The sequence below is a fragment of the Pteropus medius genome, unplaced genomic scaffold (genome assembly GCF_902729225.1).
Source record: "Pteropus medius unplaced genomic scaffold, Ma_sr-lr_union100, whole genome shotgun sequence".
In the NCBI taxonomy this organism is placed as follows: domain Eukaryota; kingdom Metazoa; phylum Chordata; class Mammalia; order Chiroptera; family Pteropodidae; genus Pteropus; species Pteropus medius.
The window spans coordinates 2,112,915-2,128,762 of record NW_024354875.1 but is presented as its reverse complement, the minus strand read 5'-3'; the positions used below and the strand labels follow the sequence as shown (position 1 = coordinate 2,128,762).

The 15,848-nt window shown below is 39.4% G+C and overlaps 1 protein-coding gene across 6 annotated transcripts in view; it reads left to right on the top strand.

The window, feature by feature from the left end:
* Nucleotides 1–15,601, top strand: part of SP140L (SP140 nuclear body protein like) — a 47,160-nt gene extending 31,559 nt beyond the window's left edge. For 5 of the 6 annotated variants that reach the window (XM_039855925.1, XM_039855924.1, XM_039855922.1 and 2 more), the window contains 9 exons: nt 5,356–5,460; nt 7,506–7,648; nt 8,585–8,632; nt 10,800–10,913; nt 12,759–12,874; nt 13,564–13,672; nt 13,982–14,059; nt 14,267–14,410; nt 15,154–15,601. In XM_039855925.1, the coding sequence (XP_039711859.1) occupies nt 5,356–5,460; nt 7,506–7,648; nt 8,585–8,632; nt 10,800–10,913; nt 12,759–12,874; nt 13,564–13,672; nt 13,982–14,059; nt 14,267–14,410; nt 15,154–15,255 (959 nt within the window). In that variant the 3' untranslated portion in view covers nt 15,256–15,601. The remainder of the gene's footprint in view (nt 1–5,355; nt 5,461–7,505; nt 7,649–8,584; nt 8,633–10,799; nt 10,914–12,758; nt 12,875–13,563; nt 13,673–13,981; nt 14,060–14,266; nt 14,411–15,153) is intronic. The other variant, XM_039855921.1, reaches the window with a different exon arrangement.
* The last annotated feature ends 247 nt before the right edge of the window (nt 15,602–15,848 follow it).

The following is a 15,848-nucleotide window of genomic DNA, read 5'->3' as shown; positions in this document are numbered from 1 at the left end:
GACTTTACAGATGTGATTAAACTGGAGACCTTGAGATGGGTGAGGTTATCTTGGATCACTAGATGGGTCCAGTATGGAGTATACTTAAAAAGTGCAGAACATTCCCTGGCTGTGGAAAAGTGACTATGGAAGAATGATCAGAGAGATGCAATATTGCTGATTCTGAAGATGGAGAAAGGAAATAGGGAATATAGGTGACCTTTAGAATCAGGAAAATCAAGTAAATAGTGTCTTCTTCAGTCTCCAGAAAGGAATGAAGGTCTAGTAAAAACTTGATTTTAGTCCAGTGAGACCCGTGTCAGAATTCTGACATTAACAGTAACATAATAAATTTGTGTTGTTTTAAACCACTAAGTTTGTAGTCAATTGTTATGGAAGCAATGTAGGAATAATACAGACTTTGGTTCTAGGAAGTGGTTATGGATATAACATATTTCTAAAAACGAGAGACAGTGGCTTTGGACAGTGGACAGAGGCTGAAATAATTTTAAGTAGAGTGATAGAAAAAACTAGATTGCCTCGAGCAGTTTGTCCCTAGAAATGTGGATGCTAAAAACTGTCACTGAGTAGGAGGAGGTAGATTAGGGTAAAGGGGGTCAAATATATGGTGACAGAAGGTAATTTAACTTTGGGTGGTGAACACACAATGCAACATACATAAGATCTTATTTAATATGATTAAACTGTATGCTTGAAACCTATATAATTTTATTAACCGATGTCACCCCAATAAATTTAATTTAAAATGTCAGAAATGAATCAAGGCAGTCTGATTTCAAAATTATTACTTTTAATCACTATGTAATATTTTCTCTACATTATCTCATTGGGTTTTCTAATCTCTTGGATATGAAATTACCAGTGATAATATAAATCTCATGTGCTTGAAGTAAGTTGGGAGGTAGTGGTCATTCTGTTCTTTATCTTCTTCATGAATTATATTTCTTATTATCAGGTGAAATTATCGGACCCAGACAGTAAAGTTGTTTAAATTAGTAAACAAACAAACAAACAAAACAAACAAAAACACCCAGAAAACAAAAAACTAATGTACGTAAAGACCAAAGATGACTTTAATGATGTAAGATCAAAGTTTTGTTGTTGTTTTCTGAGAATAAAAAAGTTTACCTCAAAAAAAAAAAAAAGGCTGCTAGTGAGGACTCAAAGAAATGAAGAATATGGGAGAGAAAAACCTATATTATCTCAGAAAGTATATAAATCATCCTGAACAGCACAAATGTGTAGGAATATGGCGGTTGAAGGTGTGAGATGTCAAGGCTCAGAAGGAAATAAGGAACTTGTTTTTGGAAACTAGAGGAGGAGGACCCTTATTATACAGTGACAGAAAGCTTAGCAAAATACTGTCCTGCAGATAGTGGGAAGCAGAACTTTCTGGATATACACTAAGGAGACTTCTAAGCAAGTGATGAAGGTGCAGCTGGTTTCTTTCTGCCGTTTACAGTAAAACGTGAGTGGAAGAGGTAATTTGAGGGAAAAACTGCTAAATAAAAGAGAATCAGAACTTGATAACTTGGATTATTCTTAGCTTACTCAGGTTGCAAAAGTCGCTAAAATTATGAGATTCAGTGTCAGGAAAGTGTGTTCTGTAGAATGACCAAGAGTGTGGCTGTACAACTTTTTGCAAGAGCCTAGGAAGTAGCAAAAGTTTAGAGTATTGAATTACATACAAGATTCTTTGATGAGATGAAGTATGTGACTCACAGATTCCCTTGACCATCTCAGCCAGAGTGAAAAGTAAAAATGTGATTATATAGCAAAGATCTGTGGAGGAGCCTCTTGTCTAATAGAGGAAGTCCCCATGACATACACAGGAGATCTAGAAGGTTCTTGAGAATTTTATAACAACAGAAACAGTGATGTCCTTGTCTAATGCCTGGAACCTGTAATGTTACCTTATATGAAAGGAGATGTTGAGGATGCGATTAAGTTAATAGTCTGGAGATGGGGAGATTATTCTGGATTATCTGGGTGGCCCCAATCAAATCCAATAGGTCCTTAGAAATCATAAAGCTTTCCTATAGTGCAGAGAGGGATATGTGCCTATGGAATAATGATCACGGAGGTGTAATGTGGCTCTTTCTGGAGATGAAGTCAGGGGACAATGAGCCAAGAAATATGGGCAACCTTCAGAAGTTGGAAAAGTTAAAAAAAGTTAAAAAAAAAGGGAGGATTCTCCCTGACAGCCTCCAGAAAGGAACAAAACCCTGTGGGCACCTTCATTTTAGCCCAGTGAAAATTGTGTCAGATATCTGACTTTCAGAGCTGTAACATAAAAATTTGTGTTGTTAGGCCACAAAATTTATAGTAATTTATTATAGCTACAATAGAGAACTAACATCTTTCATAAAACCAGAAAACGAACAAAAAAAGTGTGTATTTCACCTTTGTAAGATTAGTTTACATCTTTTAAATCAGTAATTTATATTTTTTCAAAATATATCTTTATGTTTTTTATTTTAAAATATTTTATCTTTGTAAACTTCGATGTTAATATTTCCATACGTTAACACGATTAGAGTTATATATCTAAAGAAGTCTATTCATACTGTTACGTTTTCTTTACTTTAAATCAGTACATTATGCACTAGACATTATAAACATAACCATTTGCCAACTTAACTGTGAAAAGTTTTACTTCATGTTTTAATGTGCATTACTACAATTTTTTAGTGTGGTTAAGCGTTGTCCATTGGTTATTGATTATTTGCTTTTTTTTTTTCAATAAATGCCTGGTATATGCCTTGCCAGCATTGCAGTTATGTTGGTCATTTTTTAAAAAAATCATGCTGAACAAGAATAGGAATATTAACATATTACATATACTGTATTTTTCCTATATATGTTATTAATATTTTGTCTCATTTGATGTTATTTTTTAGGTTTGTAATAGCCTATTTTGTCCTAAAGAAGTTTGAAATTTAAACTTAAATAGTAGTTAAATTTGTCAGGCTTTTTCCTCTATGGTTCTTAGGTTTTATAAAAAATTTACAAAGAAAATATTTTCTACCTCGAGATTTTAAAAATGTTCTATATTTGCATCTAGAATATTTGAAGTACTTAATACTTTTTAATGTTTAAATCTGTAATTCACTTGGGAGTCGCCTCTTTGTTTATGGTATGACATAGTAATTACAAGGAGGCACACCAACACTTTTCAACATTCTATGAATTGAAATACGCTTTTATGTGCCTTTCCCTATATTCATGGACCTATGAATAGCATTCTACTCTGAAAAGCTGTTCTATTTCTTTTCTTTTTTAAAAAATTAATTCATTTATTTATTTTTATTTTTTATAACAACATTGGTTAACTAAATCCAATAAGTTTCAACTGTACACTTTAACAGTAAGGCATATATATATTTACACTTTGTGTTCACCTCCCATAGTTAGATTTCTTTCTGTTGCCACATATTTGACCTCCTTTACCCCGGCTACCTCTGCCTCCTCCCCCACCCGCTACCCTCTGGTAACCACTAGTCTATAGTCCATGTCCATGAGTCTCTGTTTGTTTGTTCTGTTCATTTGTTGCTTTTAGATTTTTATCTCACATATAAGTGATATCATGTTCTATTTCTAATACAGTACCAAAATGGCTTAATTATAAAGCTTTAAATAAATTTGTTATTCCTGCTCATTATATTTTCTATTGAAAAAAAAAAAAGGAAAAACTACATTGATGAGAAACAGAAAAGATGGAGATTTCAGACGTTCAGTGATCCTGGCTCACTCACTGTGGGTTTAAAAACAAATCAAGATTTTTTTCTTGATATCTCCTCTATTCCATTGCAACTTTCAAGTATAATGAATTTGAGGATTAATTTGGGTAGAATTCAGATTTTTTCAAGGAAAATCAACTATGCCTTTATTCAGGTCGCCTTTTTTGTTCTTCAACAAAGTTTTATAGCTTTCTTTATAGAGATCAAACACAGTTTTACTTTTCTTGTCAGCTTTGTTACCACATGACTTACAAGAGAATTCGCCACTTTAAAGGGTTAACTGTAGATGTTTTAATAAATATATATAGTTGTGTAAGAACTACCATGAGCATGACATAGAACATTTCCATCAACCCCAAAGGTCCACTCATACCCCTCTTCCCACTCCAGACACTTCAGTATGCTTATTAATAACTAGACTTCAGTATTTGTTTGCAGTATTTTTCTTTGTCTTTTGAGATAACATTTATAATGAGATACACAAATATTTTGAGTTATGATTAAAGTATTCTCCTGTACAATCCATATCGTTATCAAGATATGGAACATGACCATGATCTTGGGACTTAAGGAAATCTCTGGGGAGAGGAGGGAGTTTTTACTATCTTTTTTGAAATATATCAGAAGAGAGATGTTCTCTATTTCATACCAGTCAGGAAACAACATTAACTCTAACTTCCAAGGCTGTTTGTTATTCAAACATCTTTGAAAAGATGCTTTGAGTCATGTGGAAATACCACATAAAGTTGCCTCCCAATAAATTCACCTCACACAGCAGATTCTGACAATTTCCCCATGAGGACACCACTCCACCAGCCACTTTGATTAAATTTGACCAGTGAGGGCTAGGACCAAATCTATTTGACTTACTTCTTGCAGCATTTAACAAACTTCATAAACTATAATTGCTTAGGACTCCTCTGATCACTCCTATGGTGTAAGTCACCATGTTTGTATCAGAGAGGCAAGTGAATGCGATGTCCACGAAAGAACAGCATGTATAATTGTTGAGGTCTCTAATGAGACATACTTCAGCCAGGGGAAAGATAGACAGTGCCTCCAACATGGACCCTGGACAGCTATAAACCTTAGAGTTTTCAGTTCTGTTCACTGTATCTAGTCTTGGAGGAGCAGGACAGAGGTAGGGTCAGAAACACTGCCTGAGGACAGTCCATCCAATCTGTACTTTATGTCCATGGCACCAACAAGATGGCACTTGTACCCTCACAACCCTCCATCGAATGCCTGCGAATCGGCGTGGAGACAAAGCCCAGAGATACTCTGCATGGGATGTGCAGACTCTGGCACCAGCCCCTGTTTCCTCGTGTGTTTTCTTGTCTTGTAAGAATCAGTGAGAGTTAAGACCATTTTATGGATGCCTGGTGTCTCTGCTGAAGCATTCTGTTTTGTGTGAGATTTGAGAGGTAGATTACAAGGTGGACATTTTGTAGTTCTGTACCAAAAGTGCCACTGAAAGAAAGACTTTGAAACTAGATATTTGTGAAATAAAGTTTCTTAAGTACCCGTAAATCTTTATGGGAGTGACCTCAACATGGGAGGAGGGTACATGTGCAATTGTAAAATGAGAGAGAATGAAGAAATCTTCTCTTTTTAGGGTTAAAAGTGAACACAAATGAAAGTGTGAATTTTCAGTCTGAAATACTTCCTGTGACCTGTGGTACAGTGAAGGGGATTTTATACAAGAACAAACTGAAACAAGGTAGGTTTCATGATCTGATTTACAACTCCTATATGTAGGAATCACAAGAAGTAACGAGTTTCCCATGTGAATTACATATCATTCATGGAAGGGGGCCAAGTTTTACTTGAAAAAAAAAAAAACAGGAAGGAATCCCTAAGATGATATTTTCACACTTTAAGAAATGGTACATATTAAGTGTTCACCCGAAAGGGAGGTGTCCATGAAGATGCCCAAAGAACCAAAGAGGAGTGCAGGAACTTCAATCTATGAGCGGAAGATGTTGCATATTTTACTTTGAGTCAGATATAAAAGGGAAGAGGCCCTCTGCCTCCACCTTCATGTCCTGTATCCCTTCTGGACGATCATCACCAGGACAAGGTGCTTGGTGTAGTGAAAAGATCACAGAATTTGGATACAGACAACCTGAGTCCCACCCTCAGCTATGCCAAGAGTGACTGGTTCATCTAAGAAGAGAAGGGGATCTTTTCCGAGCCTGAAATGTCTCATCTGAAAAAGGGATAATAATCGAGATCCTGCCTCATGGTGTGAATTTCAGAGTTAATTTCCATAACACATGTAAAATGTTTTGTGATTTTTTAAATTATAAATATTTACAATCATTGTCTGTTATGATGGGTCACATTATATTTCTTTCAATATGGCTATGCGAACACCATGTCATATAAACGTTTGCATCATAACTATTTTTTAAACAGCTTTACTGAGATATAACTCACATATACAATTTACCACTTGGGAGTAGAATTCATTGTTGGGTGGTTTGTTTTGCATATTCACAAGATTATACAACCATCATCACAATCTGATTTTAGAACATTTTTTGTCCCCCAATAAAGGAAACCCCAGTAGTCAGTGCCCATTCCTACCTAAACCCACCACCCAGCCCTAAGCAACTACTAATCTATTTTGTGCTCTATAAATTGGCTTATTCTAAGCATTTCATATCAATTGACTTATGTAACATGTACCTTTTGTGACTGGTTTTTTTCATTCAGCATGATGTTTTCAAGGTTCATCCATGTAGTAACATATGTTATATTTCCTCCTTTTTATTGCTAAATAATATAGTAGTCCATGGTATAGATATGCTGTATTTTGTTTATCCATCCATAAGTTTGAGTTTTTTCATTATTTGGTTATTATGAATAATACTGTTTTGAACATTCATATAAAGTTTTTGTGTGAACATATTTTTTCAGTTCTTTTGGGGGTATACCCTCAAGAGGGTTGCTGGATTATATGGTAATCGTAGGTTTAACTTACTGAGGAAAAACTGAACTATTTTCTCCAGTACTGCAACAGTTTATATCCCCACCAGTAATGTCTGAGGGCTACAATTTCTTCAAATCCTTACCGATGCTTGTTATTGTCTGACTTTGTATTATGGCCGTCTTAGTGGGTGTGATGTAGTATCATATTGTGCTTTTGACTTCCATTTCTCTAATGAATAATGTTGTTAAGTATATGACTATCATTTATAGATAAGTTAAATTTTCAACTGAATAACTTTTCATAATTATTGAAATGTTAGCTACCCGTGATTTCCGGGATGGAAAATTTTCTGCTCAATAGTGGCATTAAACTTGCATAGAAGATGTCGTAATAGATGGCACAGAGGTTTCTGGGGTGCCATTCTGAGCAGCAGGGACCCCCCACCTGAGATCTCAGCCCAACTTGAGGTTCTGCCTCCACATTGCCCCCGGGACCATCAGAGAGTCTCGCTTGTTCTCTATCCCCAGAATTTGATAACAAATCGGAATCTTCTCATTGTTCAGAATCACTTGCTTTTCTTTGTAAGTGATTTTGAAATAATTTTATAATGTGGATTTTGATGGTAACGATTACTTTTTAGTTGCACAAAGTTCAAAGAAATGTGTGCACAAAGCAGAACATCTCTTTGGAGGGGACTTACACGTTGAGTTTGAAAATTCTGAAGTATGAAAGGGCAGTTCAGATTGGGTGTCTGCAGATCCAGTGTGGCGGGAGCAAACCGTCAGAGCTCTGAGGACAAGTTTCTGCATCAATTTACCCCGGTCTTACAGGAGCCATCGTGAAGAGTATACAGAGCGAGGATGGAAACTGGTTCACCCCCAGGGAATTTGAAGTTAAAGGGGGCTATGAAAAGTCAAGTAACTGGAAGCTGAGTGTGCGCTGCGGCGGGAAGACCCTAAAAAAGCTGATGGAGGTAGGTGTTCTCGTGACGGAGGCAAGAGATGAGCCTTTCCGTGTGCCTTTCATTTGCTCACCAAAGGTATGTTGAGTTGTAGCCAAAGACCTGATACCTCAGCAGAAGGCAGCATCTCAACGTGGTAAAAGGGCTCTGTGGGTTGAGGTAGATGGATGTTGTGTAATACAGCATAATCCATCCACCGGGTTTTTTTGTGGCAAGATTTAATGTCAGGCAAAAAAGTTTAAACTCGTCACATAAACAGTGCAGAACAAGTAAGGTCTTCTGAGGTGTGAAATGATGTATTTAAAATGGCATCTGAGACAGCCAGGGGGCCTCAAAATGACTTCACTGTCTTTCAAGCCAACAAACCCACACTCTACCTGCAATTCCCAGCTTAGCTGTCACCGCTTTCTGAATATTCTCTGACCGACCTGCCCTGGTCATCCCTTCCCTGGGCTCCCAGATCCCACTGCTATGGCCCTTCTCGCACTGTATTATATTCTCCTTCCACGCGTTCTCCTTTCCCCTCCAGACCCCTCTAGGTTTGTCCACCTTTGCGTGCCCGAGGTTGTCCAGAGTGTCTGATCCCCAGGACGTGTGGGATTAGCATGTGTTGATGAAATAGCCCTGGTATGAGGATGCATGCTTGAGTGGCACTGGTAACAATGGAAAAGCGAGAGGTGTCCAAGACAATGTGAAAGGAAACTTCCTAAAACTTAAGGAAATAAAAACACTAGAGAAAGAGAAAAGGTTCTAAGGATGATTCCCCAGCCACCATTGACTGAATTCTAGAAGAAGTACAGGCGAGGGAGATGGCTTCTCACTGAGACACCTTGGTTTGAGCTGACTGTGGGCCAGTCAGGTAGAAATACTGATGACGAAGGTGGAAATGCCATACTCACTAAACAGAAACACAGGCTAACCAGCTACTTGGATCTTCTTATGTTTCAGGTTGGATTCCTGCCTAACCCTCCGAGATTATATAACAGGAAAAAGAAGGTAATTGTTACTTTCTACAGTTCTTATTACATAACCGATTTTATATGTACGGCATCTTTTTTGATGGTCTCTCAATTGTGTAATTGTAATTAAATAATATATAATCGTATATATTATCCTCTTCACCTCTCCCCTGTCTTGTATGTTACTTTATTTTATTGTTATTTTTTGCATGGGCCTTTGGAGTTTCTACTTTGAATATTAGGTTGTGCGCAAGGTCATCACTGAATGGTAAGGCACTGGAGATGGGGATAAGGAGGAGTCATCAAAATAGGTCTCAGAGATGAGTTTTACCTACAGATGCAGGTGCTGTAAGGGTGTCAGAATCGTAAAGCAAACATGATTATGCAATACATAAAAACATTGCATAATAAGATCATAAGATCTTCAACTCAAACCCAGACATTTTTCATAAAGGATACTGTTTTCTCACTTAAATGAAATCTGATAAAGCAAAAGTTTGCTCACAATCATCTAGATGAACTTGGAACATAGTGAAACCATATACCATTTCATGAGGCAGGCAGCTAAAAGCTCATTTCTTTTCCTACTTTTTCATCTTTCAATAAAATATACACAGACACACAGAACTCTTTCTCAAGTGGAACGTATTACCCTTCATGAGGATGGAGCTGTTGAGGAGGAAGATCTTGGGACACCAATGTATCTTGTTTGAGGGCCTGACCTGGAAAATGGTTGACCTTGATGTCACCCCTTTGACTCCCCCCGAGGGGCTGTGCAGACCTCCTTTCTGTCTGTAGAAGTGGCTATGGAGGCAACAAATGAATACATAATGTACAGTCTAGATTCAGAACAAGATGATGGCTTTTCCAAGATTGGGTATCAAGGAGACCTTGAGAAGGAGGGGAAGGAGAGAAGCTGTAAAGCAAATATGATTACAGAATACATAAAAGACTTCCACACTTCACTTAGCAATGGCCATCCAAGACTTTCACAGACTTCTACAATAGGTCACACATAGCTGGCCACTAGGACTTCATCTTCCACTGGGAATGTGAGGTCCTGGCCTTTACGGTACCTGATGTTCTAGATCGTTTGAGCTATCAGTCCTTGGGACATTTCACCCACTTTATCTACTGAAGGGAAATTATTGTTTGGCCTATTCAGAGACTACTTTATAAAGAGCGGTGTCTCTATCATTCTCTAAGTGTCAGGATGACTCAATCTAGATTACCCAAAAGACACAACAACTTCCAAATAACAGGATTCTTTCCTTATCCATGGGTGCAACACTTTTCAGCAACAAGCTGCAGTTGCCCCTATATTTTGTGTTTCCTTGAACAAGAACAGAAGCTCCTCAAAGTGGCAGCTCTCAGGACCCATTACTGTCTCTGTAGGTCCTCTATGCCTCCCAGAACTCCTCTTGCTGTTGGAGGCCCCTGCTTTCAAAACCATCAGTGTCACCCTCAGCACCACATGCCAGCTTCCTGCTTCCTGGCTAAGGCCACTTATTCTCAGGAGAGAGATGGCACAGACCTCAAGTGTTGTGGGAAAGCAGAAATGGCCATGGCAGAGGAAGGGGCACACTGTCATCCCTGCCACCTCCTGCTCTTCAATTGCCCACATTCCTTTCACCCAGCACTCATCAATGGGTGCCTTAACATATTGAGACGTGTGAGAAATCCAGTATCAGTTGATTAAGGACAGTAATTGTTATAGAACAAAACAATTACCAATGTTCTTGGCCACTCAGAAGTGACACCTCCACATGTCAAGCTGAGTCATGGGGCACTTTCTCCAGGCTCCCAAAGCCCAAGAGCTCCATCCTCCCTGGCACCCCTCCCCTGTCATCTGTGCCCATGGTCTTTCCAACCCAAAGGCACTGTCACAGGTCCAGGGACCCTCCAGGCACAGAATCCACAATCCAGGAACCCCTTTCAATCATGGGGAGCCCGCAACCAAGACGGCAGGCCTCAGCACTCTCTCAGCAGTTTATTCCACCTGGTTAAATTCTCAACATTCCTCTTTTCCATGAGTCATTGTGTTGTGGGCAAACGGACTTAACCCTCAATTTCAGGACCTGGTTTTATCTCAAGGTACAAAAATGATTCAGATTCTTATGAAATCATTGTCTTGTTCCGCTGTTGGTCTGTCTGTGTTAGCATCTCTAGGTTTATAGAGAAAACTTTTCTGGTTTGACACACAGATCCCTCCTCCTGGACTTCATCGCACCCCACAGTTTCTTCTGAAACCACTCCATGACGTCCATTCAAAGGTCAAGGAGGAGCACACAAGTGTCTGTGCAAGTTCACAAAGTGCTGTGAGTTCTCTTTTTTTTTTTCTGATGCATTCTCTTTTTTACTTTTTCTTCTTTTCTTCCCCCCTCACTCTATACATAGAGGTAGAGATAGTGATAGGTATATTTCCCAAATTGCTCTTTATCATACATACATTTTATATACTGACTTTCCCATTTAATGTTACATTGGGAGTATTTTCTCATTTCTTTGTTTTTTTCCACTATGATTTTTTTTTTGTATTTTTTCTTATTCATTTCAAGTATATGATACATTGGTTAGATATTTATGTAGTTTATAAAACGATCGCCCTAATTGCTCCGTCTCTCCTCTGGTTTTCCATCTAGCCAATATATTCATGCTGACTGCATTCCCTGTGCTGTGCTCCTCATCTCCGTGACCATCTATCGACTACTAATTTGTACTTCTTTAGCCCTTCACCCCATTCTCCCAGCCCCCCAGCCCTCCCTCTGCTCTGTCCATCATCAGATTGTCCTCTATATGTGTGAGTCTGTTTTTGATTAATTTGTTCATTTTGTTCCTTAGATTTCTCATATAAGTGAAATCATTTGGTTTTTATCTTTCTCTGACTTATTTCACTCAGCATAATAACTTCTAGGTCCATCCATGTTGTTGCAAATGGTAGAATTTCATTTTTTTAATGGCTGGGTAATATTCCACTCTATATATGAACCATAACTTCTTTATCTAATCATCTGTTGATAGGCATTTAGGTTGCTTCCATATCTTGGCTATTGTAAATTGTGCTGCCATGTACATAGGGGTACATAGATCTTTACAAATTATTGTTTTGCTTTTCTTTGGATAAATACTCAAACGTGCAATTGCTGGGTTAAAAGATATATCCATTTTTAATTTTTTGAGAAAGCTCAAGACTATTTTCTATAGTGGCTGTACCAATCTGCAATCCCACCAACAGTGTATGAGGGTTCCCTTTTTTCCACATTCTTGCCAATACTTGTACTTTGATTTATTGATGATAGCCATTCTGACAGGTGTCAAATGATAACTCATTGTGGTTTTAATTTGCATTTCTCTGATGATTAGTGATCTTGAGCATCTTTTCATATATCTATTGGCCATCTGTATTTCCTCTTTGGAGAAATATCTGTTCAGGTCTTCTGCCCATTTTTACCTGGATTGTTTTTGTTTGTTTGTTTTTGAGTTGTATGAGTTCTTTATATATTTTGGATATTAGCATCTTATCAGATGTATCATTAGCAAATATCTTCTCCCAATCAGTCAGTTGTCTTTTTGTTTTATTGATGGTTTCCTTTGCTGTACAAAACCTTTTTAGTTTGATGTAGTCCCATTGGCTTATTTTTTTTCTTTTGTTTCCCTTGCCCGGGGAGATATATCTGAAAAGAAATTACCATTTAGTAATATCAGAGAGTTTACTGCCTATGTTTTCTTTTAGCATTTTTAAGGTTTCAGGTCTTACATTTAAGTCTTTAATCCATTTTGAGTCTATTTTTGTATCCGGTGTAAGAAGGTGGTCCAGTTTCTTTTACTTTGCATGTATCTGTCCAATTTTCCCAACACCGTTTATTGAAGAGACTATCTTTACCCCACTGTATATTCTTGCCTCCTTTGTCATATATTAAGTGAGCGTACAGGTATGGATTTATTTCTGGGCTCTCTATTCTGTTCCATTGATCAATGTATCTGTTTTTATGCCAGTACCATGCTCTTTTAATTACTATAGGTTTGGAGTACAGTTTGATATCAGGTAGTATGATGCCTCCAACTTTGTTCTTCTTTCTCAAGATTAAGGCTGTGAGTTCTTGATTCCCATAGTGCTGGCTTTCAGGTCTCACTGGTGATATAGACATTGTTTTACCCTCTAGCAGAGAAACTCAGATGTATGTGAGGTCTGCCACGATGGAGGAAAGCTGTTTTGTTGTGACACTTGTTCAAGATCCTTTCATGAGGACTGTCACCTGCCACCTGTGGAAACGAAGAGGTTTGTGAGATGCAGCCCCTCCCTCCTTATTAAGGACCCTCCCTACCTTCAGGCACGCTCCCCCAGCAGAGTCCCGACTTTTGTCCTGACGCGGAAAGAACAGGGTCAGTGGTAAGGGCCCCAGCAGTGCGATCTGGAGAGCCATTTAAAGATGTTAGCGGCAGGTGCGTGGTATTCTCTGTCCTCTGGGCAGCTGGGGCCAATGGCTGGCTCCTTTGCCTGCATGCTGCTCCTGTCCTTCCCTAGAAGTTTTCTAGCACAGACTCCTGTTCATGGGAGTGGAAATGCCAGTGGTTTGTGCTAACTCAGAAAATGCAGGAAACCTGGCCTGTTTCTCTTATTTTGCCATGTTCTCAACTGGCTGAGGGAAGCCCGAGGTCCCAGGAGTTAAGGTCCAGTTTCAGGCACTGAGACCTGGCAGACAGGGGTCCTCGCACTCCCAGAGTTCCAAAGGAGAGCCCATCACTCACCCCAACACCGCCCTCCGCCCACTCATCCTCAGCCGCTACCCTCAATGGGAAGTGGGTTATTGGCTCAGACCCAATCTGGGTCTTGGAGACTGGGAAGTGTCCCCTTCATTCCCTGGCTTTGTCCACAGGCCATTCCCAAAAGGAAAAACAATGGCAGTTGTAGGAACAGTGGCTGTTTCCAGGGGCCTGGCCCTTGCTTACTTATGTCCAACCTCTCAGGAGCCCGTGGAGTTGCATCTTCTGCAGGATGAAGCCATATTTAGGATGTCAGAAGTGTCACAGGGAATCTGAGGTCCTGACAAGGCAGATGGGGCCTGAGGAGCAGTTGGTGAGTCAGATTCAAGCCCCAAGCCTTGTCCTTTCCATGCACACGTGAGAAGTCAGTCACAGGGTGAGGGGGAGGCACTGAAGGGAGCCTGCTTTTCCAAGCCATGTCTCAACCACACTGAAATCTCACCAGAACTTGTTTGCAAAAATAATAATAATAATAATAACCCAGCCATTATGGGACTGTTTCCTAGAGCCATACCTGTCTAGGGAAACTTCTGGAAGACTGAGTGGTCATGCTTCTGCCTGGGCCTACATGTGGCTCATTCTCTTCAAGCTGCTTCTCATTCACAGCCTCTTTCTTTTGCAGAAATGTGAGTTCCTCCTCGTGAATGTCTATTGCCATTCAGTGATGAACGTTTTTGAGAAGATTCCACATGATAATTATGTGAGTAATGACAACACACCATGATATAGGCAGCCACGATGCTTCCTAGCCTTGACACGGCACTTGTGGGATTTGCGAAGCCCATGGGCGTGAGAGTCAGAGTTTTGTCATGTTTACCTTGTTGTATTTCTGCTGAATTTTTCAGGGATACACAGACAGCAGACATAGACTGCAGAAATTTTACCACTGATATTTTTTTTTCACCAGAGAAAAGAGACTTCTCAGTGCATGGGGGAACTTATGATATTGAACGATATCAAGAAAAAGCTAAATAAGCGAAGTTACTTCAAAGTGGGGATGTTTGTGCGGGACATGCGCCTCATCTTTCGGAGCCACAGGGCATCTTACAAAGTGAGTGTCTCTTCTCGCTCCCATTTCCTTTACTTTCCACTGGTGCTGGGAGATTTTACAGTTTATCTCATCCTATCACAAGCGTACACAAGCAAGGGTTCTGAATGTGATCGACTTTTTAAAATCAGGATGGAGAGTAACAGTGAATCAGGAGGTGTCCCTGCAACCAGAACCCCAGGGCACCGAGAGCACATTTCACTCTCAAAGGCCAGAGGTACCAATTGAGAACAGCAGCTTCCTTCCTGCTCCAAACACAGGGAGACGAGAATTATATCCTAAGTCGTATTGTGCTTCTTATCTCTCCCCTGATATACTCATTCAAACTTCTCAGAAATCCCAAACTCCAATTTCTTTGCATGTGAATGAATCATATACTTAACAGGGGTCACCAGAGGGGAATAGAAGTGACATCCCAAAAGGAAGATCACTGGTTAGACTTAGACACCCTGTGCTATTGATTGTTACAAAGACCTTGGATCACTCTTCTTACTCAATTAAAAAACCCAAAGCAAAAAGTAAGAGTCCCTAAGTACAGTAATAATTCTACCATTTCTGTCTAGTTAATAATAAATAATCATGCACCTAGGACATAGTTGTTACTCTTAGCCACACGAGTTTTTAATTTTAACCTGGTTAATGTAATTTAGGTGTTAACAGCAGAAGTTCTGATCATTCTCAACTGCAAGGTGTCTAAAGACACTGATAATGATTGACATTATTTTTGTCTTTTTTTTTTTTTTCAGTGCAGTGACTTTGTCCTAATGAAAATTAGACTGGAGAAAGAATTCGAGAAGAATTTCAAAGAAGTGTTTGCTATTTGGGAAACAAATGAGAAAAGTTCTTAGTGAATGCTGTTGGTACCCTGGAAAACCCCTTTTGGAGGCAGACTGCTCATCCCACAGTTGCTGTGAGGGTTGGCTACTGATCCCCAGAGTATTGTATTGGGCCAAATGGAGCCTGTTTCGCCTGTATATTATGCCTCATTGGCCTGGGTTCCAGCCCCAGGCCCCAAGGGGGAACCAATGAGTAGTATAATTCATGTTCCTGTGCTCCCCGCTGGAATCAGGTTGGAGCAAGTCTCCAGCTGTAACCACGTCCTTGCTTAGCTTTTCTCATAATGTTATTCTGCTTTCTTCACCCCATTTCTCCTAATTAAACTCTCACAATAAATCACTTCCTTAAGAGACTTCATATCAGGCTCTGCTTCTAGGGAACCCAACTTAACATAATGGTCCTAGCAAGCAGGACCTAAGTATAGGGTTCTGGGTTTGGATCACTGTCCAGCCAGATGGTGACAGATGGAATATTGATGTTCCTGGGGTGCTATAACATTGCCATTGCCAAAACTTTTACTTGTAGGAAACTGGAAGAGATATAGGGGATGAGGACACTAGCTGGTACAATTCACCAGCATTTACAAAGGGAGAAATAATAACTA